The sequence below is a fragment of the Apodemus sylvaticus genome, chromosome 1 (genome assembly GCF_947179515.1).
Source record: "Apodemus sylvaticus chromosome 1, mApoSyl1.1, whole genome shotgun sequence".
NCBI classification, from domain to species: Eukaryota; Metazoa; Chordata; class Mammalia; order Rodentia; family Muridae; genus Apodemus; species Apodemus sylvaticus.
In genome coordinates this window covers 188,375,092-188,402,972 of record NC_067472.1, presented here as the reverse complement: position 1 = coordinate 188,402,972, position 27,881 = coordinate 188,375,092, and the positions used below count along the sequence as shown (strand labels likewise).

General features: G+C 45.3%; 1 protein-coding gene across 1 annotated transcript; it reads right to left on the bottom strand.

The window, feature by feature from the left end:
• Positions 1-555: 555 nt before the first annotated feature.
• LOC127683058 (cytochrome P450 2B1-like) lies at positions 556-24,504 on the bottom strand. Its single transcript, XM_052179920.1, has 9 exons — positions 24,334-24,504; positions 10,808-10,970; positions 10,505-10,654; positions 7,882-8,042; positions 7,162-7,338; positions 6,582-6,723; positions 5,013-5,200; positions 4,723-4,864; positions 556-737 (listed from the first exon to the last, which is right to left on the bottom strand). The coding sequence occupies exons 1-9, from the start codon at positions 24,502-24,504 to the stop codon at positions 556-558; spliced, it is 1,476 nt and encodes a 491-aa protein (XP_052035880.1).
• Positions 24,505-27,881: the final 3,377 nt, after the last annotated feature.

Genomic DNA, 27,881 nt, shown 5'->3' with positions numbered 1-27,881 from the left:
GAAACACGCAGCTCAGGGGTCACAGGCTGAAGAGCTTTCAGCCTAGACAGAAGATGCATGAAGAGGATGCTAAGAAAGAGCACGAGAAAGATCCATGAAGCTGTGTGACAGTGGCCTGTAGAACACAGAAACCTAGATATTATTGTGTGAAGCAAAAGTATGAGACACCAAAGATCAAACATTATGCAATTCTATTTACCTGAACCCTAGGCAAGTCTGTAGACACAGAATTCAGACCTTGTACAGAGTCCATTAGCACAGATCACAGTGTGGATAGGTAATAAGTGGGGACTGGGGCTGTTGGGAGGAAGATGGAAGTGACTCAGTGTGAGAAGTGGACTTCAGAAGTCTCTGTTCACATGTCCAGAAACACAGTTGATTGATTTTTCTAGTTCCATTCACAAGGAAGAAGACCACACCTTCCAGCTGAGGAGAACAGCAACAGGAGGAAAGATGTGAGCAGCAACCTGTGACCTGGTTTCCAGCAGCTCCCCCAGAGACACAGAGATAGAGCCATTCTCAACAGAAGTGGGACACCTGGCTGCTTCAGCCAAATCAGCGGGCCAAGAAGGAGATCTGGTATGTTGGGGGTACTCTTCCAATACCACTCTCCTTGGGAGTGAGGTCAATGTCCTTGGGAGCCACGTGGCTTGACACAGAGAAATTCTGGAGCATGGAGGTGAAGAAAATGAACAACTCGTTGCGGGCAATGCCTTCACCAAGACAAATGCGCTTTCCTGTGGGCACAGAAAGTGATCATGTGAGCCACCACACCGTGAATAGCATTTGGACTGTCACATCCTTAAAACCACTTGGACATCCCAGCCCATGGCACTAAACAACAAGGATTTCGACCATCAACCTCAAATTCAAGAATGAATGTTAAGAGAATCTTGCACGCAAATGGAACTAAAGATATCATCAGAGCATGTGCTCACTGATTAGTGGATATTAGCCAAAAAGTCCAGGAAGATATACCAAATACCCAAAGAAGCTCAGCAAGAAGAGGGCCAAGCAAGGATGCTTGAACCTCACTTGAAGGGGGAATAAAATAGTCATAGGCAGAGAGAGGAGGGAACTGGGTGGGAGAGGGCATGAGAAGAGTAATGGGAGGGTCAGGATCATGGGTGAAGTGAGACAGGAGAAAGGGCCAGAGAATGAATAGAAATTTGCAGCAGGAGAGATAACCTCTAGGAAATCCCAGAGACATGGGATGGGGATGGCTCTCTGAGTTTCTGGGGGTGACGTAAGCTGAGATTCATAGCTATGGGGATATGGAATCTAAAGAGCCCACCTCCTATAGCCAGGCAGGACCCCGGTGGATGCTTATGGACACCAACCTATCACAGACTTTTGTTCAAAAATTTGGCCTGTCTAAAAGAACTGTAGGGACAAAGATAGAGCCTAGACTGAGGAAACAGTCAAGCAATAACCAGCCTCACCATCCCATGGGAAAACATCAATCCCCAACTCTATTAATAATATTCAGTTATGCTTGCAAACATCAGCCTAGCACAGCTGTCCTCTGAGAGGCTCCACCCAGCAGCTGACTAAAATAGATGCAGATGTTCACACACAAACACTGGACAGAATTCAGGAACTCATATTGAAGAGTTGAGGGCTCCAAAGGGGATAAGAATGCCACAAGAAGACCAACGGAGTCAACTAACCTGGACCCTTGGGGCCACTCAGAGAGTGAACCACCAACCACAGAGCATGCATAGGCTAAACTATCCCACACATATATGTGCAGCTCAGTCTTCATGCAGCACTGAACAACTGGAGCAGGTGCTACCCCTAAAGGTATTGTTTCTGTGGGATATGATCTTCTAGCTGGGTCACCTTGTCTGGCCTCAGTGAGAGAGCATGAGCCTAAGCCTGCAGAGACTTGATGTGCTAGGGTTGGGGGATACCCACAGGGGTCCTCCACCCTCTCAGAGGTCATCTCAGTCTGTTCTCAGCCAGACACATGGGCCAAGACTGCATTTTTTCCTTTGGCCAAAACCTGTTGGATCAAAGCTGGCTCTGCCTCTCCGGAGCCCCCAAAACAGCTCTCTCCTCCCCAAACTAACAGCCTCTGGCCTACATTGTGTCTGCCTTGCTCCCACAGGATTATAGACTTATTAGATGTGGTTAAAACTCATACTTTGGGATTAGTCGTTGAAAGACTATGTTAAGATAATCCTCAATCACGGATTGAATATTATTCCAATCTGGAATATAACCAACACAAGGCTAGCTGCCATCTTTACTAAGGCCTGGAGCAGGTGGAGCCATGGCTTGACCACCATCTAAGGGCAGTCACATGCCTGGCAGTCATCTCTGTTATGGGAAGCCATGGTTTCACTGCCATCTTGAATATAGCAGCCACATGTGCCTTCAGCAGACCAGGGAAGCAGGTCTCCAATTGTATGTTTGAATTGCAATCGGATGTTTGAATGATTTCTCTACTGTATTGACAAATGGCTTACAATATTCCTCTATGTTTTTACTCTTTAAATGGTAGTGCATTTTAATACTATTTCAGAGGTTTTACAACATCAAAACTTCATTAGCTAATTAATCTACCAGATATATTATTAGAAAGGCAAACAGGTTTGGCTTGCTCACAGCTTCATGTTAAAAGGTTTCAGATGTAGATTTTTGGTATTCCCCTATCTAAAGGAACTCACTTTGCAGTGACTGTTCCTAATGATCAACCAATCTCATGGTAAATAATTGCAAAGGAAAAAAAAGAAAACTTTCTGCAAGGTGTTAGGATATGAAACCTTAACTTATGAGTACCTAAAAAAATTGTTTTTAGCACCTAAGAAAATGTTTTGATCTTGGTAAATGCAAGTAGTGAAGATTGAAGGGTGTGAAAACTTGGATGGTGATAGGAAAGTAGTTTAACATACATGAAAGGAAGGAGGTGATTTGAGAATGGATGGAGAGAAGAAGGTTTATGGGACATATGGGGAGGGGGATCTGGGAAAGGGGAAATCATTTGGAATGTAAACAAAGAATATAGAAAATAAAAATATTTATAAAAAAAAAGAAAGGAGCAAAATATCTTCAGATTTCTTCCCTTCACTATGCTACTATTATATTAGGACTTCAAAAGTTCAGAGTCGTAACATTACTCAATGGAGTTCTAATAAATAATTAGCCTAACTCTAGTAAAACTTACCACTATATGATCCACTACCACTCTCACAAGTTCAAGATGCTAAGCTTCTTTCGGTTGTCTTTTAACTATAGACTTAAAGATGTTTCTCATTGTCCTAAATGTACATATTCATTCTTCTGAATAGAAGGGGAAAGCCCCTCTGTCCCTCTGCTCCATGGAAGGGTTCTGTCTGCCCTGAACTCACCTTAAAGAAGGCTCATGCTTTTCACAAACACTGTTTACCAAGCCTCCACTATAACACAATATGGTATTTACTACCTTTTTCTACAATGTGAATTTCAAAACAGACTACAATTACCATTTCTATAATGTATCTATTTTGTAAACTTAAAAAGATTCTTGTAAGCTTCAGAAAACATACTCAGATTCACCTCTCATGGGTCAGATGGATTCCTTCTCCATAAGCACCACTGCCAATCAACAGCCTAACTTTCCTACCTGTTGCCTATTCCAGAGGGAGGGATTCCCCCCTTCCCAGGTTCTGGGACTCCCCTCCCCAATCTATCAGGGCTATGGGTCTAGGAATTTTAAAGATATGCCTAAGAAAAAAATTTTTCTCCCTAGCATACTTAACTTTGTTTTTCCATCTAATATATATATGTGTTTCAGCATCCTGACAAATTCACATGTTTACTCAAAATCTGCATCCAGAACAGTTCCAGAGAAGGGACCCACGGGTGCTCCTGTCTACCCTCACAGACTCTTCTACTGGGCCTGCACTTCCCTGGCCACAGAGGATCCCACAGATCCTGGAAAGCAGGGAAACATCCAACTTTCCTGAGACTTGTCCAGCACCCCAATTTCCTTAGGTTCCCTAAAGACAGACCATCACCTCAAAGTTAGCAGAACATAGTTTAAAGGACAGGACAACCACACTGCTGCTCCACCACTACCCATTCCTAGTCCCTCATTTTTATTTAAACAAGAAGGGAGAAGAGTTGGCTTACAATTTCTCTAGACTTCTCCCAGGGACCTAGCAACAGCCTGCATCATCATCTGCCACCACTGCCTGATTGGTGCAAGCCAGATGCAGCAGGGAGAGCACAGAGAAAGGACTGCTTGCAATTCCAGATCCCCTCCCCCTCTCCCTCTACTCTATCCCCCCTCTCACTCACTTTCTCCCCCGTCCCCCCAACACACACACAGGTGTTCAGGCCAGCTTCTCTTTCTGTCCTTTCTTTCCCCCTCTGTCCCCCTTCTCTAAGTTCTCACTCCCCTTTCTTCCCAAAATGAACCTCCATTATATCACATTTGTCACAGGATGTGATTTACCAGGGTGAATCCTTGGCATGGGCCTGCCACGTACCCCCTTTCCCCCTCCTGCCTCTGTGTTAATATTGTTAGCATTGCCTTTAAACACTTCCCAAAAGTCCTCATGACCTGGATGCTCCTTTGGTTCAAGACTCCTCTCATGGGGCTATAGCCAGGGTGGATGGGATCATTCAACAGGGCAACTGGGAGAGACTCAGTAAACAGGGACCTATTGTTGTTTGTGTTACGGAGGGTGGGTCTGCCCTCTAGTGTCTGGGATAGGAATCACAGGTCTGCCTCACCTGTGGAGAAGGGCATAAAAGCTTCATTTTTCTTCAGTGCCCCATTGGCATCCAGGAAGTGCTCAGGATTGAAGACATCTGGTTGTTCAAAGTACCGTGGGTCATGGAGAGCTGAACTCAGGATGGGGTACACCTCAGTGTTCTAGGAGAAGTTACAAGATACAAAGATGTTATTTCACCCTGATTCCCATACGCAAAACAGTCAGTCCCTCAGTAAAAGGGAATGGTTGGTGATTAGGAGCGTGGCATATGATAAAGGCGCAGCGATGAGGAATCGCGGCTGGTCTCACCTTGGGGAGCAGGTACCCTCGGAGCGTGGTGTCCTTGGTGACTCTGTGTGGCACTCCAATAGGGATAAGGTCTGAAAATCTCTGAATCTCGTGGATGACAGCATCAGTGTATGGCATTTTGGTGCGGTCATCAAGGGCTGGCAGCCGGTGTGAGCCGATCACCTGATCAATCTCCTTTTGGACTTTCTCTACACAGAAAAGGGGGAGATTGATCAGCTATACCAGCTTTATAAAAATGATTTTGTATTCTATCAGCCAACCACCAGGACAAGTGTGCAGTAAGGAGACTCTGCTGAGGAACGGAGAGATTTCGGGGGTACGAACAACTGTCCTGTTCTTAAGTGCCTGTCTCTATGTGCCCATGTTTAAAACAACATTAAATCTCTCCTCCATGAGCTCCGACCTCATTTCAGCAGGGCTTTGCTAAAGAAAGTAGAATAGACAGCAGAGGGTTACTGCACAGTGTGACTTGAGAGCTATCATGATGAGACAAGAGTGGGGGGAGAGAAGGAGAAAACATCCTAACCTTGGCAATGAACTGACCACACACACACACACACACACACACACACACCACAACTTTACATGGGACTTTATATTAAGAACTCGAACCTATGTCCTCAGAAACGTAATAGAGAAGGAGGGAGAATAGTAAATTAAACCATCACCAAATGCATGTAGAAATGAATACATAAGAAAATCAATGGATAAATGAATATAAAGACAGATTCATGATTTAATGAAAAACACACTAAGTATAGGATGATGTATTCAACTTGTAAGTCAGCATATGGTAACTGGGTGGATGAATGGGGGAATGGATAGACAAAAAAAAAAAGAAGAATTCAAGGGCTAAAAAATGGAACCTGTGAATAGAAGGAGGGGATGAGTGCATTCATGGCCAATAGTTTATTCAACTCTGCTAATCAAAGGAGCAACACTTAAGTTGATTCATTGAAATAAATAAGTGAAATGCCTACTTCAGTGGTTAAAGAACCAATAAATACACAAATAATTAATAAGTTGATTTATAAGTGGTTGACTTGGAGGATTCAAGGTGTGTGTGTGTACATGTGTGAGTGTGCACACATGTTTGTGTGCATGTGTTTGTGAGTAAGAGTTTATTATAAAGATAGAAGGATGAATGAGTAAATAGGTCTTTAGATAGACTGATGCTTAGTTGTGTGAGAATGACTGAAGGGAATGACCAATGACAGGGTCACTGATGGGTGGAGAAATAATGGTGGGTAAATGAACAGAATAAGTAGAGGGATGAAGGGGTGGATGGATAGAAAGATGAATAATAGATGAATGTAAAGATTGAAGGACGGCAGGAAGGAAAGAGGGAAGGGAAGGAGGGAAGGAAGGATCAACGTTTAAGTGGAATAGAACAGAAAACGGGTCAGGTGAGTGTTCGTTGACCCACCACCCACTGCACTTCCATAGTTTACAAGTAGAACAAAGCATTTAGAGTTGCAGATGTAAGTGGTCCGTGGTCCTCTCATCCACTCAAACTTCCACAGGCAAAAAGTAGCTAGGAAATCACCCAACAGCCCACCCGTGGCACACCTGCAACATGGGGGTACTTGAGCATGAGCAGGAAGCCATAGCGGAGCGTGGTGCTGCTGGTCTCAGTTCCAGCAAAGAAGAGAGAGAGCACAGATATCATGAGGTTCTGGTGATCGAACTCTGTGTGGTGGTTGGACTTCTCCTGGTTCCAGATGGGAGAGAGAAGGGTGGGTCAGGGGTGAATGAACCTTTGCAAGGACATGCACACACATCTCTGGGCACTGTCCTTCTGTCTCATACTGTCTGGACCTCTGGACATTACTCAGCCCCAGACAATGTCCCTTGGTTTCTTCTGTCTTCTCTCTCTTTGTTCTTTGGTGGTTTATCATGTTCTGTCTCCTAGACTCTCATGTCTTTTCCACTTTTGTCCCTGGCCCTGTGTGTCTTTCCCAGTCACACCTCTTCTCTTTCCCTATCATTTTCTCTTTCTTTTCTCTATTCGTTATTTTTCAGATGTTCTGCATCTCCTCCACTGTTTCTACCTCTCCTCACCATCCTCTGTTCCCTCCCATCTTTTTCTCTGACCGCATACCCATCCTTCACTCTCACCCACTCCCTCTCTCATCCATGCAGGACTAACCTTCTCCATGCGCAGAAGGTAGGTATCAATGAAGTCCCGTGGAGCATTGGGGTCCAAGGTGGCCCTGTGCTTCTCCACATTCTGACCAATGTAGTCAAGGATTTCCTGCAGGTTTTTGGAGATTTGTCTGTGGGTGCCAGGAAAGTACTTCAGGACAGCAGAGAAGAGCTCAAAGACCTGTAAGAAGAATGGCCCAGGAGGTCACTGGAGCTATCAGCACTCAGGAAGCAGGCTGTCTTCCTAGGTTCCCTAGGAACAATTCTCTCCCTCCTTTTCCCTCCCCCAGCCTTTTGGTTTGGTTTGGTCTTAATCAGATCTCATATTTTTTTTCAGACTGTTGTCAAACTCAATACTTATCCAAAGACGTCTGTGATCTCTGATCGCTCATGTACTGGGATTGCATATATGAATCATATCACCATGGCTGGCTTAGGTCATGCTAGGGATGAACCTAGAAGTTAATACATGATAGACAAGTCCTGTACCCTCTTACCACAGTCATGACCCTGGGGCATCATTATCTTTATGACTGTCTGGATTATTGCTACATTCAGGTCTCTCCTCCCTGCTCCCCATCCCTCCCTCTGCCTCCAGGTCTCAGCCTCCTTGTCTCTCCATGTCATCTCTGCCTTTCTTCATCTTCAGACACTCTCTCCTTCATCCACAAAGCAGCCTCTTGTTTCCTCTGCCATGGATGCTCCTCTTTTCCCACCCACTGACCTGGCTGGACAATGAACTTATGAGAGAAAAGGTCCGATAGAACAGCTCCAGCAGGCGCAGGAATTGGCGGTCTGTGTAGTCAAAGCGCTCACCAAACACAATGGAGCAGATGATGTTGGCCGTGATGCACTGGAAGAGGAAGGTGGGGTCCAGGGCGGCTCCTGGAGGATGGGAAGGCAGGACAGGAGACATGGTATCAAGAAGTGTAGGACATTTTGCTTTGGCTCCATCCTTGGAAAGCTATTTCCTCCATTCATTACTCAAAGCGTAGCAACAGCTGCTAAGCCTGCACACAGGATGCACTAGGTCCTGCATTCAGTAATGCATACATTTTATTTAGTTTTAATGTATTTAATGTTATACATAAGATAAAATGCTATCAATGAAGGGGCACTAGCCCACTTGAACTCTGGCAGGCCTCACCCTTCTCTCCCATTCCCTCTTCCTTGCTAAAACCATTGAATTCCATTTCTAAAGCTGCCAAGGTCAGTTCCCCTATTTGCCCACTTCCTTCTCCTGAGGCTGACTACCAATGTCCAACTATTGAAACATTGAAGACCAGCAATCAAAAGGCCCCTTGGCTCACCCAATTAAGCTGCCCAACTATAAGTAAACATCCTAGCATGGGATTTCCCCCTTTAACTTTACATATCACCACTTGGCCCATGTGCAACATCTGTTTACTGTCTATCCAGAGGCAGCCATTTGTCCCCCTAGGAAAAATAATCCTTCCCCCTCTCCCTTGCCCCTTTCTTCCCTCTCCTTTGTTCTCTTTCTCTTCTCCCTGTTCCTCTGTCTCCTGTCTTTGTTCCTCATCCCTGCCTCTGCTCCTCTGGGACAAATAGCTCTCCTTTGTGCTCAGAAGTTGGGCTCCAGGTGTCCTGGGTCAATACTTTTTCTTTTCACTTTGTTTATACAGAGAGGGTAGCTAACTTCACCAGAGTAACACAGCGAACACAGTGACTAATGACTGGGACCAGGATTCAGACCCAGAGACCTGAGAGGGGCAGCATGGGGAGTTAGTCTCCACCCTGCACCTCCCTCCATCACCACACTGACTTGAAGCTGATAGGCAACTCCCACAGTCTGGAATGGTGCAGAGAAAGGTTCATGGCATTGCCTGTGTGGATTGACAAGTTTCATCTGTGGGTATTCCTCTATTCCTTCTCTGATCCTACACTCTCTGGTGTTCAAGAACTATCAGCACCTGTTGCCTGCTGCCTTTGATTTCCAGGCTCTGTGATGTGTCCTCATGAGATGTTGTCAGTGCAGCAACCTTGGGCCACTGCTGCTGCTCTCTCTGGGTCTCAGCTGTCTGTCTTGTGACTGCTCTGTAGTTTTTCCCCTGATGCTCATCCGTCTTTACCTGGCTGTGGGTTCCAGTCTAAAAGACTTGCAGTATTTCCATCTTTTTCTCTTTGCCCCTTCCCTCACCTATTTCCTACTCCCTCCCACTCTGTAGCCCCTCCGTGGTTATTCCTGCTCCATTTTTTTGTCCCTCTGGTTCTAGCTCAGCTCCCTTGTCTCTGTGTCACCCTGCTTTTTTCTGTCTTTTTTACTTAGACTCCCAATTCCTTCTTCTCCCTTCCAGCTTCTGCAGGGACATCTCAAGGTCTCCTGAGAAATCTTAAGAGATAACAGACAGCAGTGTGAACCTGACACTATGTCACCACCTGTCTGCCCCTGTTAGGAAGTTTCAAAAAAGTGCCCAGAAAATCCTGCAATTACCAGAAAGTCAGTCACCCCACCTGGCTTCTTTGTTCACTGCCCACAAATCAGTATATCCACAAGGAGAAAACACAGTTCCTTGCTTCCCACATGCATTGGACATAGACCATGCCTTGAGACTGTTTTTTATAACCGTGACGACCTTGAACACCATATAAAGTCAACGATGACCTCCAATCCCTAAGCTCCTGCCTCCACCTCAGGTGCACTATGATGACGTGTACTACCCTGCCAGTGTTGTGGAGTTGGCTATCAGACTGTGAGCTGTGTGCACATCCACAGCATCAGCTTTTTCTTCTGGAGACAAGAGTTGATGGTATAGCCAAACTGGCTTTGAATTTCTGGCCCTTCTTTCTCAGCCCGGTGACTACTGGGATGACAGGCTTGTGCTACCATGCCTGACTGAAATATAATCTTAACATAGGCATCCATTTCCTTGAATGGAAGAACCAGCATGCTAATCACACAATCTATTTCTCTGAGTTATTCTTGGATACTGTGGACTTCACAACTCTTTCCATATTTTTATGGATTTCTCTCTCTCCCCCCCACAGAGAGAGAGAGAGAGAGAGAGAGAGAGAGAGAGAGAGAGAGAGAGAGAGAGAGAGAGAGAGTGTTTATGTGTATGTGTTTATATGTGAGTATGTGTTTATGTGTAAGTATGTGTATGTGTATGTTTATGTGTATATGTGTGTGAGTGTATATATGTTTATGTGTGAGTGTGTGTTTATGTGTGAGCATGTGTGTATGTGTATGTTTATGTGTATGTGTGTGAATGTGTATATGTTTGTGTGTATGTGTGTGTCTACCCATGGATGTCTCCTTCTCTTTCTTTGGCTGTGCACTTGTGTCTTGGCTTTCCCATCTTCCTTCATGCCCATTCTCCCAGACTTACCCTGGGATTTCCGCAGTTCCTCCACCAAACACTGGGCTTCCTCTTGAATCCGCTCCTCCACACTCCTCTTTCCCATCCCAAAGTCTCTCATGGTGGCCAGAGAGAATCTCCGAAGGGTCTTCCAACGTTCTCCATTGGCAAAGATCACACCTGAGAATGTAGGGGAAACATGGGTGTGCGGGTCACACAGGAAGTTCAAACAAACCTGGGTCCTTCCCTAGCCCTTACCTTCCCCTCTCTCAGAATCATTTCTCTCTGTTCCCATTCTCCACCCTACCTCATCCCAACCTCTGAGAATCTTACCATATTCCTTGAAGACCGGCTCAACCACAGCAATGGTCCCCCGGCCAGAGAAAGTTTCAGCTTGGCCCACTAGGGCCTCCCTTATGATGTCTGTCCCACAAAGCATGACCACGGGCCTTGGTCCCAGGTGCACTGTGAACACATCTCCATATTTTTCTCGAAGCTGCCAAGCATAAAGGCACCAGGACTGGGGTTAGCCAGCACAGATATTGTTGTTAAATTGTTAAAAAAAAAAACACATAGATACAGGTTGGTAAATAGGCTGGCCCTGGCCACCCTTCCTTTCCTGAGGACCTAGACATTTCAGGGTGAATCCACCACCAGGAAGGTGTCCCGAGACAGGTTGGAAGTTCTAAGCAGTGCTGAACTACAGTGTGACTGAGTGTGCTGGGCCAGTGCTGTATGCTCAGCACCAGGAAGTAAAGAAGGATGCTCAGGGGTTCAAGGGGATCTCTGGATTCTGTTGAGCTAGGGGATAGCCTGGGCAATATGAAACCTTGTTTCAAAAATGAACAGGTTATAGATATGATATAGAAAAACTGATAATAAAACACTTCAATAAAATTGATAATAAAGGACTGGAGAGATGGCTCAGTGGTTAAGAGCTCTGACTACTCTTCCAGAGGCCCTGAGTCCAATTCTCAACAACCACACGGTGGCTCACAACCATCACTACTGAGATCTGATACTCTCTCTTGGTGTGTCTGAAGACAGCTACAATATACTCACATACAATAAATAAATGATTTTTTTAATGGAGCTGATTTGAAAACAAAATAATAAATCAATTCAATAAAATTGATTTACAAATTGATTCACCAACCAATTTGCTTAGAAAATACTGCATTGCACAAGGTAGGGTTTGGTTAAGTGCCACCTCTAATATGACTTGGAGATAAGTAACAAACTAACCTGGCTTGTTAAAAACTATAGGATCTGGAAAATATCATCCTAAGTGAGGTAACACAATCACAAAAGAATACATATGAAATGCAATCTCTGATAAGTGGATATTAATTAGCCCAGAAGCCCTTAATACCCAAGGCACAAATCGCATAACAAATGACTCCCATGAAGAAGTATGGAGAGGGTCCTGATCCTGGAAAGGATTGATCTAGCATTGGAGGGGAAGATAAGGACAGAGAAAAAGGAGGGAGGTGATTGGAGAATGGATGGAGAGAAGAAGGTTTATGGGACATATGGGGAGGGGGGATCTGGGAAAGGGGAAATCATTTGGAATGTAAACAAAGAATATAGAAAATAAAAATATTAAAAAAAAAACTATAGGAAAAGAATTGTGCCTTAGCCTCGAGCCTGGTGTGACAATGACCTCTTGAAGATGTCTGAATGGAGAAGTTTCTGTCTATGACTAGAAGTGCAAAATGTCCTCACATTCACTTTGCATTTTATCTTAGATTTGGGAGTTAGCTTACTGCACCGTCGGTCTGTGTCTTTGCTCAAATGTGACTATAAACAGAAAGGTCAAACTCCTGGCTGCAGTGGCTTCAAAAGAATGGATTTTGGTTTTAGGAGTTGAGAAGATGTGTAGAGCAGGCAGGCTTCTGATCTCTGAGTCAAATACAACTTCTTTGTAAGAGTCGTGCTGGGTTATTTGTCTTTAGTTAACCATAATAATGGAGGCTAGTGTGAGTGACCTGTACGGAGTGCTTTTGAAGGAGTAGAAATAAAATCTGATTAAAAGATACCAAAAGTTATTTTGTGAACATAATGTATTTTGGGTCCTTAATTAGATAAGGACTAAAACTCACACCAGTACTATTATGTATGGGTTATTTGCCAACTGTGTCTGAAACAGAATTCATCAAATCAATGGAACTGTCATGATTAAAGTACAGTATGCACTCAAAAACTAAAGAGAATTATGCCAACACAACTGAGGCTTGGGCTTCCTGAGAATATGTATCTGTTAAGATTTATTTGTTAAGTAGAGGCAGGCGGATTTCTGAGTTCGAGGCCAGCCTGATCTACAGAGTGAGTTCCAGGAGAGCCAGGGCTACAGAGAAACCCTGTCTCGGAAAAAAAAAAAAACCCAAATCCAAAACACCAAAAAAAAAATTTTTGTATTTGTTAAGACTGTCAACTAGACTCAATTTGCATATGAAAGAACATGACTCTACTGGGCAGTTCAAAGGGGATAGCACTTGGGAACAACCACCATTAAGTCCTGATTATCTTATATTAAGAGTAAAATTCTTCCAAAAGGGCAGGATGACCCTGGGTGTGGTGGACTGAATAAGAATGGCCTTCATAGGCTTATATATTTGAACGATTAGTCATCAAGAAATGATACTATTTGAAAAGATTAGAAGGACTAGGAAGTGTGGCCTTGTGGGAGGAAATGTGTCACTGGGGGAGGCTTCAAGACTTTAAAAGCCTGCACCCCTAGCCCAGAGTTACTATGTCTGTCTACAGATCAAGATGTAGCTCTCAGCTACTGCTCCAGCTCTGACAACTCCTGTCATCATGCTCCTGCTGTGATGAATGCTTTCTTCTAAGAGCTGGCTTGGTCCTGGTGTCATCCCCAGCTCTGGTGTCACAGCACAGTACAAAACAGTAACAGAGGCCCTTGGTGACAACCACTCAAGGGGACAGCACTGGTCTACTCAAAAGTTTGATGATGACAATATCTCTGTTGTAAATCTACCATTTATCTGAAACAGGCAGACTTAAAATTCATGGCTCTGTAAAATATGATAAATTAATCAAAGTCTAAAGTGGGAATGGGACCTAAAAGAGATTCACAGGTGACAGCATTTGTGGGTCGCTAATGCCCAAATTCTATAAAAGTTGTTAAACATTTCTGTATGAGGTTAGTTTCTCTACGGTGGTAGCCAGAGACAGATGTGCAGTATTAAAGAGCTTTCTCTTTATTTCTCAAGTATTTGGAGTAAACTCTCACTGGTGAAGAGAGAGGGCTTAACCTGCTTCTTGAGATATAGAAATGGATAGATACAAATATATACATAGATATGGATATGACATGGATGTGGATGAGGATATAAATACAGAAAAAGTTCCTTGCCTCTACCCTTCAATCTGGCCATCTCTGGAATCTCAACCAAGAACCATTCTTCCTGTGACCCAGCTTCAACCTGATCAATGCCTCCTGATGACTTTCAGAGAGAATGACCCTGGCCCACCCACTGAGATACATGGGAAGGGGAATGGACTGTTGGTAGTCCTGACTGTCAATCATGTCTACAGTTCAGACTTGTGGGAAACTACCTGGTAGTACAACCATCTCTGGGCATCTCCCAGGAATTGGCCCCAGGAATATCAAAGCCTTCCAGTGCTGAAGGCCATTTAATAGAACTGTGTGTTTGCAAATGATCCACCCTCATCCTCTTGTGTTGGAGATTGGTTCTAACGCTTTGATTCCATCAGGAATCTGCATGACCAAACACGGAAGGTCCTCTTCCCCAATTGGTTTTTGATCCACCAATAAAGATGCCAGTGGCCAATGGCTGGGCAAAAGGAAATGGGGCGGGACCCTTAGATTTGCATGGACTAGAATGCAAGGAAGAAGAAAGAGAATTACCATGACTTAGGGGAGAGAGACAGATGAGATTTAGAGCTGCAGAGGGAAGATCATCCAAAATATAGGTGTAAATGAAAGCGGCCCCTGAAGGGCTGCCCAGAAGCATCTTGGGCAGCAAAGACCAATGGGCCTCACAGTAGGTAACAGGGCAGGAAAGTTAACAGTAGATTTAGGAGGTATCGACCCAGGAGTACCAGAGGGACAAGCACGCTAGCCGCGGGAGGCTTAGACCTGCCAAGCTTTTAGTAGCCACGTCATTTTAAAAATAAACTTATGTGTATAAGTCTTTCATTCACAAATCCAAAGAGCTTCTGGATGGGTGTCTGGAAGTGACACCAGCCAGAGCATAAAGTGGAGTAGCTAAACTCGTGTAACCTTTAGCTCACTCCAGAATGCCATGCACCTAACAGAAATTAAATGCTAATAATGGTCAGTGCCCCATGTTGTTTCTGAAATAGTGCTAAGAAAGAAACTATGAGTGTTTGATTTATGTTTATGGTTTGAGACAGGATCTCACTATGTTGCCCAGGTTGACCTGAGACTCACTATGTCGATTAAGTACTCTCAATCTCTCATTCTCCTGCCTTCTTCTCTAACATGCTAGGGTTGCAGATATAAGACGCACTTATCCCTGAAGGTATTTGTTGTATTTTTCAATCCATAGCTGGTTGAATCTTTGAGTGGAGAATCTGCCTTTATGGAGAATCAGCTACAGCTTTTGAAGCTGAACCTAAACATGCAGAGAAACTTCACCTCCAAATGCCTGTACAAGAACAAAAAAAGCATGTGCGTGGTGGCCAAATGAATAAACCAGATTATTCCTAGAAGCCTTCTTAAAATTAAGAACAAACACCGCCAAGCCCACACAATGGAATGTCATACCACAAGGAAATAACCTATCCATCAGACTGATGATAGAAATGATCACCAGCTTAATATTGGCAGAAATGTAAATTCTGCTTATATTTGGTGTTCTAAATGAAGTTTAAACACAGGTAAATTCAACCCACTGTGTCAGAATAGTGAGATGGTAGTAAGTAGAGGTAATAAGACAGGGACCAATCTTAGCGTTAACTGAGCTGCATAACATGATAAAAATGTGTTCAGTTTGAAAGTTCATTGACCTGTGCTGATTTTAGCACAGTGTTTCTCAACCTGTGGGTCATGACCCCTCCATCATGTCCTCTCACAGGAGTCCTCTAAGACAAATCATAGATATTTACATTGCAATTCATAACCATAAAGGAATCTTAGAAGAGCTGTCACTCCTGGAGTGACAGTCACTTAACTCTGAAGTAATCTCTTGTAAATAATCAGTAGTTGTTATCTGAGATTTGTGGGGTTGCTTTTTCTTGGGAATTTCAGGCCCTTAGAGTGATCTCAGTCATAGACATTCCTGACAAACCTGGAATTCTTTTAAGGACTGTGTTTGCTTAGATAATGGTTCCCTGGGACAACTCCTAGATCAGATAAGAGATCTGGGTATGTGGGAATGGACTTGCTCAAAGGCCTTTTGTGTAACAATGAAGCTTAGCCCCTGCAAAGCTGCAGTCAGTTTATTAGAGGCCGATTCCCCTGCTGCTTTTACTAAGCCTGTTACATCCTGAAGTGTTTCTCTTTCTCCCATGTAACTCAGACCACAGACACATAACAGGATCAAATTTACATTTATGGACAACAATCTTATGATTGGGGAACACCACAACCTGAGGAACTGTATTAAAGGGTCGCAACATAAGGAAGGCTGAGAACTTCTACTCTAGAGCAATGATCAACTTTAAAAAAACCATAGCTCAAAAGTTGTAACTGGAGTGGCTGGAGTGATGGTGCATAAGGAAAGATCTCATGCAGAGGACCTGGGTTTGGTTCCCTGCACCCACACTGTGGCTCACAACTATCTTCAACTCCAGTTCCAGGAGATCCAGTGTCTTCTTTGGTGTCTTCTGTACGCACCAGGTATGTGGTACACAGATATGCATGCAGGCACAACACTCTTGTACACAAAATAAAAGTAAATGTAAAGGAAATAATTTTGAAGGTACAGTTAAAGCTCAGTTCCCTGGAGCACTTGCTACCCCATCATAGTGACTGGGCTTTGCATTCCAGGACCCAGTTATAAACTGGCTGTCCCATGCACACCTATAATCCCAGCTCAAAAGTGGAAGTGGAGACAGGATGGTGGGGATTTCCAGTTTCCAGCCTAGCTGAGAGAATGCCAGGACCAGGTTCAGGGAGAGACTCTGCCTGAAAGGAATAGAGAGTGATAGAGGTGAAGAATGGCCCCATTTGACCTCCATGTAATGGGTGCAGGCATCCACACACAACGTACACATAGACTCAAACAGACAACAACAACAACAACAACAACAATAATAATAATAATGGCATTGAGGGGGGAAACTGTGTGATTGTGGGAGGTGGAGGGAGAGGAAAACCAGGGAAGGACAAAAGAGAGGGAGGAAATAAGGGTGACAGTATCAATAACTGGAAGAGATGTGAGAGAGGGTCTGGAAATTGAACAAAAATATATGTAGCAGGGGCTGATGAGGAACTGGAGATAGTCACTAGAGGGTCCCAGACACCAGGGACATATGAGGCTCCCAGGACCCAACTGGGATGAGTTTAGTGGAAATGCACAGAGAAGGAAAGATAGAACCTATGCAGACCACCTCCAGTAGATAGGCACAGCCCCTGATCAAGGGATGGGGCCACCCACCCATCTCAAAGCTTTTAACCCAGACATGTCCCTGTCCAAAGGAAGGACAGGAACAAAAAATGGAACAGAGACTGAAGGAAGGGCCAACCAGGGACTGGGGGTCCATCATGTCTGCAGACACCAAACCCAACACTATTGCTATGGTCAAGAGGCATTTGCTGACAGGAGCCTAGTGTGGCAGTTTTTGAGGAGGGCTGACCAGCAACTGACCAGTGAAGATGTGGGTGCTTGGTGCAAACCATCAGACTGACTCAGGGAACCTGGTTAGGGAGCTGGCAAATGCTCTGGAAGAGCTGAGGGGAATTGCAACTCTATTGGAAGAACAGCGTAGGCTGACCTCAGCACCCAGTTCTACAGGAGTCTAGACCAGCAACCAAGGAGTGTACTGGTGGGATCCATGGCTCCAAATACATATGTAGCAGAGAGTACTCTTGCCTGACAGCAACAGGAGAGAAGACCCTTGGTCCTGGGGAGGTTTGATGCCCCAGAGTAGGGGGATGCTGGAAGGGTGGAGGAGAATGTGGGTGGGTGGGGAGCACTCTCATACAGGCAAGGGGGAAGGAGAGGGCAGATGTGGGGTGGGAGTTAATGGAGGGGTAACTGGGAAGTGGAATATCATGAGATGGTGTGTGTGTGAAGGGGGTAACCAGGAAGTGGGATACCATTTGAGATGTGAATGAGTGGAATGATTATAGTAGTAGTAGTAGTAGTAGTAGTAGTAGTAGTAGTAGTAGTAATAATAGTAATAGTAGTAGTAGTTTTGTTTCAGACCCAGTAATAAAGTACTGAGATACATATTTTATACATCAAAGCAGACCTAGACTCCAGGTTCTCCCAGCATCCCTCAGTCCCTCCCTGGTATACCCTGCCCCCAACCCTAAATTTTTAAGCCCTGCATCTGGGCTACCATTCCCCCAAAAGAAGCTCCTCCTTATATAATCCAGACATATTCTCTCTCTCTCTCTCTCTCTCTCTCTCTCCTTCCTTCCCTCTCTCCCTTCTCTCCCTCTCCCTCTTTCTCCTCTCTCAGCACTTCCTTTCTTTCTTTCTCTTCTCCTCTCCCCTCCCCTCTCCTCCTCTCCCCTCCCCTCCCCTCCCTCCCCATAGCCACCTCCCCAGCCTCAGTCCTTGGGCCTAGTGACTTCACCCCCAGTGCAGCTTCCAATAAACCTGCCTTTACTATAACCTAATCTGGCTTAAATTGACTCATTTCACCAGTGGAGAAATAACATATCAATAACTAATTGCAATTCCATTCACATTCTAGGAAGCACCTGCAGACTTCCATCGGGCAGTGCAATTGTGCCTCTACCCACGGGAACTGCCTCTAAACCTCCCTTTCTATCACCTGTTCTTTCAGACGCCAACCAAAGGCGCCAACCAAAAGTGCCAACCAAAGGCGCCAACCAAAGGCGCCAACCAAAGGTGCCAACCAAAGGCTGGGCATGTGTTTCCCAACACTGAGTTTTTCCTGTTTTTCCGAAGCTCCCCCACTTGTTTTTTGACATGCAGCTACGTGCAAATAGCGTGGATCCCTCTCTTTCTCCACTGCAGCAGCTACCACTGGCCTACTCTAGTGTTTTTACCTCTAACTCCAGTAAGATTGCCCTTGGGCTCCTTCTGCGTTTGTTTCTAACACCAGTTTCCATGGTAGCAGTGGGTTTCCCCTAATAAAACTCTAAAGAAAATCCTCTGAGGATTTAAAAGGGGGAGGGGGGACTACACTGTGAGACCTTAGGAGCCAACTGCGAGGAACCAACCCCAGGCTCCGACGTTAGCCATTCCAACAGTTATCAGAGTGCCTGAAAACAAATCCCAGGCTCACATGCTCTTGAGTCACACCTCAGGAACCAGACTTAAAAGCCTGGTGAGGCATCCAATGAGCTGACAGGGATGCATGTTCTTGTGAGCCTACCATGGGAGTGTAACGCACGTTATGTGTATGAGTATTGTGCCAGCATATATTCCATATCCTCAGAGACCAGAAGGAGCCAGAGTCCTCTGAGACTGTAATTAGAGAGTTTTGAGCCCGTGTGTGTGTGTGCGCTCGCACGCGCGTGCTGGGAATTGAACTCAGGTCCTCTAGAAGAGCCAGTGGTCCTAACAGACCATGTCTCCAGCACCTAATGTGTACATTTTAAAATGCCGTTCGTTCTGGGTTTTTCTGGTTCTCTGCCTAGGGCTTGTACTGCTTGTAATGCATGTGTATACTCACGCCTGCTCCCAACAGCATGGGATCACTGTCTCTTCTCTAAGGTCTCCAATTTCTCTTCTCCCCTCTCCTCTTTTACCTCCTCTCCTGTCATGTCTCTAACCAGACTCCAGTCAAGACCTTTTCCTCCCTGCACTTGATTGTTAAAACCAGTGGTTCATTTTCAGGGCCCCTGTCACACGTAATGACTCCATCCAGCAGGAAAATGCCAGGTAAGTGGCCACTCACATTCCTTAATGACTGAGTGATCTCTTAATAAGAGATGATGAGACAGGACAAAGAAAGCAGGTACCCTGGGGCAAGAACCCTGAATGCAAGAGTTTCAGGTGTATCTTCTCTGGAAGTCAGGAATGCCAGACAATGTTCTAGTTCTTAGTTCCTCCTCCTCCTCCTCCTCCTCCTCCTCCTCCTCCTCCTCCTCCTCCTCCTCCTCCTTATTCTTTGATTTTGCTTATTTTACATTTGTGGGTGCTTTGTCTACGGGTGTCTCTGTGAACGGCAAACATGCAGTACTCACAGAGGCCAAATGAGGGCATCAAATACCGTGCAACTGGTGTTGCAGGTGGTTATGAGCAGTTTATATGGGTGCTGGGAATCAAAACCAGGTCCTCAAAGGAACAACCAGTGCTCTTAAATACTGAGCCAGCTCTCCACCACAACCACACAGTTTCCTCTTATGTCTTCTAATGGAGCACTTCTGTCTGGGACTACGTGTGATTGAAACCTCAGTCCAGACACAGGTCCCCACTGAACAGCTTTGCAAATGATCTATCACCAAACTGCAGCCCGTTTCCGAAATTACATTAGAGTTCCCATTCTTAAGAAGATAATATTAAGGAGCCTTAAAAGCAGTTTAGAATAGACTCCTCCCTCCTCCCTCCTCCTCCCTCCTCCGCACTCCTCCTCCATCCTCCTCCCTCCTCCCTCCTTCTTCCTCCCTCCTCCTCCCTCCTCCCTCCTCCCTCCTTCTTCCTCCCTCCTCCTCCCTCCTCCATCCTTTTTCCTCCTTCCTCATCACTCCTCCCTCCTTCTTCCTTCCTCCTCCTCCCTCCTCCCGCCTCCGTCCTTTGTCCTCCCCCCTCCCCCCTCCTCACTCCTCCCTCCTTTGTCCTCCCCCCTCCTCCCTCCTCCCTCCTTCTTTCTCCCTCCTCCTCTCTCCTCCCTCCTCCCTCTAATCATGAGTAGAGACATGATATTCTTGCCTGTTCCAAAGGTTTGTCTCCTCCCTTAAGAGTTAATTAAGCTGGACCTATCGATCCTAGCCATGAGACAAGCCCTGGGAAGACTGGCTCACCTAAAGCATAAGGAGATGGGAGGAATAATCATTCCCTTGATGAGAGGGTGTGTTTATCTTTCCCAGAAGTCCTGCGTTTGCTGTGGCCACCTACAGAACTTCCATTGGCAACTTTTCTAGCCTCCCTCAGAAAAGTCACCACTCTTCCTTCTCTTCCTTTTTCATCTTTTCCTTCTGGATCATTTCTCCAAAGCGCTGGATCTGCTTTCCTTGACATTGTCTGCTTGCTCTTGGAAGCTATGTCTCCTACTTGCACTCTTTCACCATGTGGCTGCCTACAAACAGCATGGTGCCCCCTCCTCCTCTTCTCCGACCTCCTCCTCTGGCAGCTGCCAAGATTCACAACTTGTCTGCCTTGGTGTTTTCCTCTCAAATCCTAATAAAATCATACTTGAGCTTCAAGAGTACTTAAAGACTAAGAAAGGCAAATGTTTTTAGTTGAATGTTTTCGGTGCAAATGTTGGCAGTGGCTAGAAGCCAAAGCTTAGGTTTGTTTGCCTACTCTCAGCCAACAGAATTTCATCATGCTTAAAAAATCGTTCTTGGTAATGCATACTTGATAAAAGCCCATGTGACCACTTTCAGCAACAAGCCTCCTGGAAGAGTAGCCTCTGTGTCTTGAGCCACAGCTAAAACTTCCAGAGAACATTCCAGATTGCATATCGGAAAACCCAGGCCCGTCAGCACAGAAGCCAAAACAAGCAATTTGGAACTGAGCTAGAACTCATGGAGCTGACATGGCCGTTAACAGCTGTACATGAATCAGGCTCCTGCACCAACCACAACAGGCTTGAGACAGCCAAGCTAGTGTCTCCTAGGGCTCCTGGGACATCACCACCTTGGCGTCCAGAGCCACCTGTCTGGACCAGCTGCCCCTTTCTTCTTGCCTGTTCTATGCACTATGCCTTGAACATGGCTTAAGTGCCTTCCATGGGTTCACATGCTGGAGGCTTGGTCCCCAAAGTGGTTGGGTTGAGAGATGGTTGAGCCTTCAAGGGCTGGAGCCTAGTAAGGGGCATTGTGTCTTCAGGGCAGATCCACAGAATACCTTGCTTGATACTGGTCAAGCAGAGAGGGCTGGATGCTTGGAGAATTGATTACTACAGAACAAGGCTGCCCCACATAGTTAGCCCCTTCTGCATGTGGCAGATGCCCTTCTCTCCCCTCCACTATGTTGTGACACCTGCAGAGGGTTACTCACCAGAGGCTGGACAAAACGAGTGCTTGATCTTAGACTGTAGATGACTGTTATTATAAGTTGAATAAACCTCCTACCTTTTAATTGTGTGTGTGTGTGTGTATATTTATAACTATGTGGTATCTCTCTCTCTCTCTGTGTGTGTGTGTGTGTCACATGTGTGGGCTGTTAAATATGGATGCAGAGAATCAATCTGGATCCTCTGGAAGAGCGGCAAACATTCTTAACAACTGAGCCATTATTCTAGGCCCATACACCTTCTTACTTTATAAAAAACCTCTTGCAGCCAGGTGATGGTGGCATACGCCTGTAATCCCAGCACTCTAGGAGGCAAAGGCAGGCAAATTTCTGAGTTCGAGGCCAGCCTGGTCTACAGAGTGAGTTCCAGGACAGCCAGGGCTACACAGAGAAACCCTGTCTCAAAAAAATCAAATTCAAAAAAAAAAAAAAAAAGACCTCTTGCTTATTGTCATAACAACAGACAGAAAGCAGACAAAAGCACCAGGAAACTCTGTCTTTCTGGTTTAGGTGGACCATTTCTCTTCTTACTATTCTTGGTTTCTCTCAGACCAGTATCCTCCCTATGACACAGAAATCCAACATTTACCACTCCTCCGTTACAACTGCTCTCGTTCACCTGAGCCTGCTCCTTCCTCACCTCTCCCTCAATGCTCCCAAGAAACGGCTTCTTTTCTCCATTTATTGTCTTTCCAGAGAGTCGTTGGGGATCAAAGCAGATTCTCCCTCTTAAATAAACCATTACAGATACTCTGATGATCTTAAAACTCAATTAGCGTGGGGGCTAGAAAGATAGCTTGATGTTTAAAAGCATTTGGTATCCATTCAGAGGTCCTGGGTTCCATTTCCAGCACCCACTTGGTACTTACAACATATAATTCATTTCCAGGGGATCCTACAATCTTTTTGAGCACCAATAATGCACATGGTACACATGCAGGCAACACTCATGCACATAAAATAAGAATAAAACTTAGGGGAAAATATCCTCTTCTTATGCCTGTATTCTGTATCATCCAGGTGAACAGGTAACATGTCTAAAGACTTGATGTGTCAAGGTGCGGGGATACCCAGGGAGCCTCCACCCTCTCAGAGAAGGGAAGTAGATGAGGGACATCCAATTAATTAATTCTGGTTAATTAATTAACAAGTATGTTAATTAATTTGTTGGTTGATTAATTAATTACTGGGAAGTTGGCATGGGACTTTGGGTGTCCCTTGACTAAGGTAATTAGTTAATGGGGAAAATGATCACCTTCACTGCAGGGAAAGGTGCAGCATTGTGGATGCTACCACCACTCACTGTGGGTCTGTGGACAGTGGTGGTGCTGGCAGGGGGAGGGAGTTGATTACTTTCATGGTATAGTTACTCCTGAGTGCATGTTCCTGTAAACAGTTCCTGATTACGGTCATGAAACTGTCAGCATCTCATCTTTCACTCACCAACCCTCTCACGTGAACCTACAGCCCAGGAGGCATCCATCCTTTCCCTTCATACTAAGTGATTTCCAAAAAATAAACCACACATCAACCTACTCTGAGGAAACCTAACTAAACTCAGTGGGTAAAAACAAAAAGGGACATCAAGGTAGGAAGGGACATGTTGGCCAAAAGAAGGATTTCTGCGGGAGAGAGAAGACAAGGAGGGGTCACATATGACAAAGACCCAGTATATGTGCACATTGAATTGTCAATGGATTTCTTGAAATAAATCAGATAAGATGTTGGCTTGACCTTTCTCAGGTGTGGGAGACATGTGTTTAGAACACGTGTGGCAGGGTGTGATGACACATTTGTCATTCCAGAGGCTAAGAGTTGGGAGTCAACCTAAAAAAAAAATCACAGGGAGACCCTGTCTCAAAAAATAAATTAACATAACTGGATTTACCATTGGTGATAGGGAGGGGGAATCTTTTAAAAACCAGTGAGTAACTAATACAGGGTTCAAGACTGTGATCTTCACAGCCATGGTGTCGACAGAGGGATGAAACTTATAGTCACTACCTCAGCGCTCTCATGAACGGTAAGGTCACGGATGCTGATTATTAATAAGCGAGTGGTAATTAAGCAAGAGACCCTGTGTGTGAGGTGCCAGTATAGAGACTTGTAGGTAAATGCCAAGCCAACTGCTGTAATAAACTGATAAGCAGTCCTCCCCACCCTGCCTCCTGTCCTGCCTACCTTCCCCTTTGTCCTAGAACACCTCAGGCTAATCTCGCGCTGGCAGAAGCAAACCTTGATGTTGATGCCTCTGATATTTTTCTTTTTCTTCTGTAATGGACAAGTTCCAAGGAGAGAAATTCTACATGCTTATACCTCAACCTCTCTTGCGCTCCAAGCACGGTGTCCCACACAATTCCAACATAGCATGACTTACCTGTCTATCTGAGCACCATCCACCACGAATCAGCATCTCACCCTCCCCGCAGCAACTTTCCCACATGATCCTACCTTATGGAATGAGTCCCTCACTCTTCCCGCTGAGTGATCTCCAAGAGGAGACACAGGGCCCTGTGCATAGCATCTCACCTGCATAAAGGAATTGAGGAGGCCTCCTCTGTTCATCTGCAAGAGGTTCCCCAAGAGGGGCAGGGGACGGGGTCCTGGTGGGAGGTTGCCACGGGACTTTGCGTGTCCCCTGACTAAGAGTACCAAAAAGCCCACGAGGACAGCAAGGAGGAGCAAGACACTGGGCTCCATGGTCCTGGTCTGACCAATGTTGACTTCAGTGCACACTCCAGCAGGATCTTTTATACTGAACTCGCCTCTCCACTCAGTTATGTAACTTCAGATGTTCCCGCCTCCTGTCTCTCATTGTCCCGAGTGTGAACAACCATGACAACTTCCTGCTTATTCCCTTACCTGCACTGATGTTGGCAAGGACACCATGAAACAGATACACAGGACAAAAGGACACTGGGAGCAATGCCTCTTGTTTTATGGGGGTGGGTGTGCACTTGTCAGCTCAGCTTTGTCCACTTACTTACTAGAGCATGGAATTGTGTGTGTGCTATATGCTTTTTGTACATGAAAGGTCATTTCTGGTATAAATTTACGGATGTGTATTTCTGTGTCTGAGTCTAGATGTGCTGGCTAGTCTATTCTTACATGTCTAGGGTGTATACAACATGTATAATCTTAAATTATAATCTGTATGTCCTTTGTGTCCTATATAAATGTGATTATGTTTGAGTTGACAAGAATAGTGTCCCATGATCCTGTACTTTTCTCTGTCTGTTCATTCCTCGGACCAGGTCTTTGAAAAATCTGCAGATGTAATTTCACCAGAGTTCCCATTTCACTCTCTGGCCCATGAGAGCCACAGATGGGAGAAAGGGGAGGAGAAGGAAGGCAAGGAAAGAGATTGAGTAGTAGTGAGGCTCAGGAGTCAGGGAGAGAGAGAGGCTGAAACCTGGCAGAGATGCACTTGGGGACCCTGGGTCTCTGGGATGGCTGGCTTTTGTGTCAACGTGATACAAGCTATAGCCATTTGATAGGAGGAAACTTCAATTGAGAAAATGTATCCATAAAATCACAATGCAGGCAAATCTGTAGAACATTTTCTTAATTAGTGATTGGGTGGTGGAGGGCCTAATACACTGTGGGAAATTCCACCCTTGGGCTAGTGGTACTGGGTTCTATAAGAAATCAGGCTGAGCAGGCCATGATGAGCAAGCCAGTAAGAAGCACCCCCCACTCCATGGGCTCTGCACCCCTCCATGGGCTCTGCACCCCTCCATGGGCTCTGCACCCCTCCATGGCCTCTGCACCCCTCCATGGGCTCTGCACCCCCTGCATGGCCTCTGCATCAGCTCCTGCCTCCAGGTTCCTGCCTTGTATTCCTACCCTTATTTCCTTGTATGATAATCTGTAAATTCCAAGCAAAATAAATCCTTTCCTTCCAAAGTTGCTTTCTGCCATGGTGTTTTATCACAGAAATAGAGATCTTAACTAAGATAGTCTCTGACCACTGTGTTTAATGACAAATGGTTCCCTCCCGATCCTGTTCATAGCACATGGAGTTCTCAGACCTTCACTCCTGTTAAAGGAAATAGAAAACTAAAAAGGAAATTGAAAGTTCTTAACTAGCCCACCACTGCACTGATAACATTGATCCATTCATAACATATTCTATTTTGAATGCAAAATCTGTCTCAGATATTCATGTTTGAATGATGTGCCTAACTGATACTAGTTGAAAGGTGGCAGGATACTTAGGGATAAAGTTTACAAGAGAGAAGTAGGTTGTTGGAAGCAACCTAATGAGTCACAACTCTATGCATCTCTCTGTCTTTCTCTGTCTCTGTCTCTCTGTCTGTCTCTGTCTCTCTGTCTCTCTGTCTCTCTCTGTCTCTCTCTGTCTCTCTCTCCCTCCCTCCCTCCCTCCCTCTCCTCTTCCTTCTCCTCGTCCTCCTTCCATCTGCAATATATAGTAACAACCATAAGCTCCCATATATAGACCAAAGCCTCAAATGTCATACTTCCACTGCAATGAAACTAAGAGAAAATAAGTCCTTCTTCTCAATTGCTTTGTAGCAGGAATTTGGGAGAAAGAATCTCACTGTGCATCCCAGGCTCCTGGGCCTTCTGTCTCTGCTTCCCAAGTGTCAGGAATACAGGTTTGTGGTACCATATACAGCCATCTGTTTTCTGTCTCCTTTTATAGCTCAGACTGGCCTTTAACTAGTGATCAAATTATCTCACCTTCTGAAGTAAACAGGTTCAAACCACCACATATGTTAAATCCATGGGTTGATTTGTTTGTCTTAGACAAGGTCCCCCTATATATCCCAGGCTGCCTTTGAACTCATAATGTTCTCCTCTAGCTCTCCTCTACTGCTGGGTCTACAGATGTGTGCTTCCACATGTGGAACATTTCAAGTGCTTGATGGCCATGTCTGGAAAGCAGCTATCATGTGTACAATGTAGTTTTAATCCACTCTGTGACCTTAGATAAGTCTCTTAACATCTCTGTACTTCTGTCTATTAAAAGTGAAGCCAACATAGTTCTCCTAAATGTGAGCATTGTGCCAGTTACTTCATGGAATGTACTTCATGGCTCCCACTGGGAATCCTGGGCTGGCATAATGGCCCAAGTTCAGTGCCAGATCACCCAGCTTGGCAGGAGCAAGGACCTGGTGTCAGAGAAGTTGATGGTGGCACTGTGCCAAGGTCAGGAAAGTACAGATTCTGTGCCTGAGATCACCATAGTTTTCTGACCTTCGTCCTAGGTCACCTGAGAGCACTTCTTCAAGCTTGTATCCTGAATGCAGACAGTCATTTGCTGAACATCTCAAAAAGGATGCGACTTCCTCTCCCTCCATCTTTCTCTCCATTAAAGAGAAATGAAATGTTGTTAAGAAGGAGAGGTCCAAGGATGTGCAGGGCAGTCCATGCATTTCATCTCCGCATTAGGAAGGCTGAGATTAAACATCTATCCATATCATTTGACAACCTGCTGAGAAGCAACCCAACCTGTCAAAGGAGGCAACTGGGAAAGAAATGCAAACCCAGGCAGAATGCAACTGACTAGCAGAGCTGCCATGTGAATTGAGTGGGGAAGTAGATGGTGGCAGGCAATGATGGATGGCCAATGTGAGGCCACAGTGGCAGCAGCACCCAGAAGGCTGGAATGAATGAAGAACCCCCAGTTCGAGCAGCTCCCTGGAAAAGGTGAGCCAGAACTGACTGAAGTCCTTTGGACAGTTAAATGTCAACTTCTCTACTGTTGCCATGGAGGGTTAAGTACAGACCTGATTGTGAAGTAGTTTCCTGCCCTCTCCCACCAGATTTGGCAACTGTTCTCTGATTGGGTCCATTTTCTCCTTATTTGCATAAGCATAAACTCAACCAATCAGAGCCTCCAGATGGCCCTAGAAATTTGGGTTGTGCAAGCTCTGGAACAATACAATCCTCAAATTTTCAGAGAAGGAAGGTTCCCAGTCCCACATCTGGCCAGAGTCTAGCTCTTGTGCAGGCTCCTGGCTCCTGGCTGGTGGCTGAGTTGCCAGGCACTCTACAGAGAAGCACAACAGTCTCTGATCCACAGAGGAGGCTTCACTCTCAAACGCAAGCTT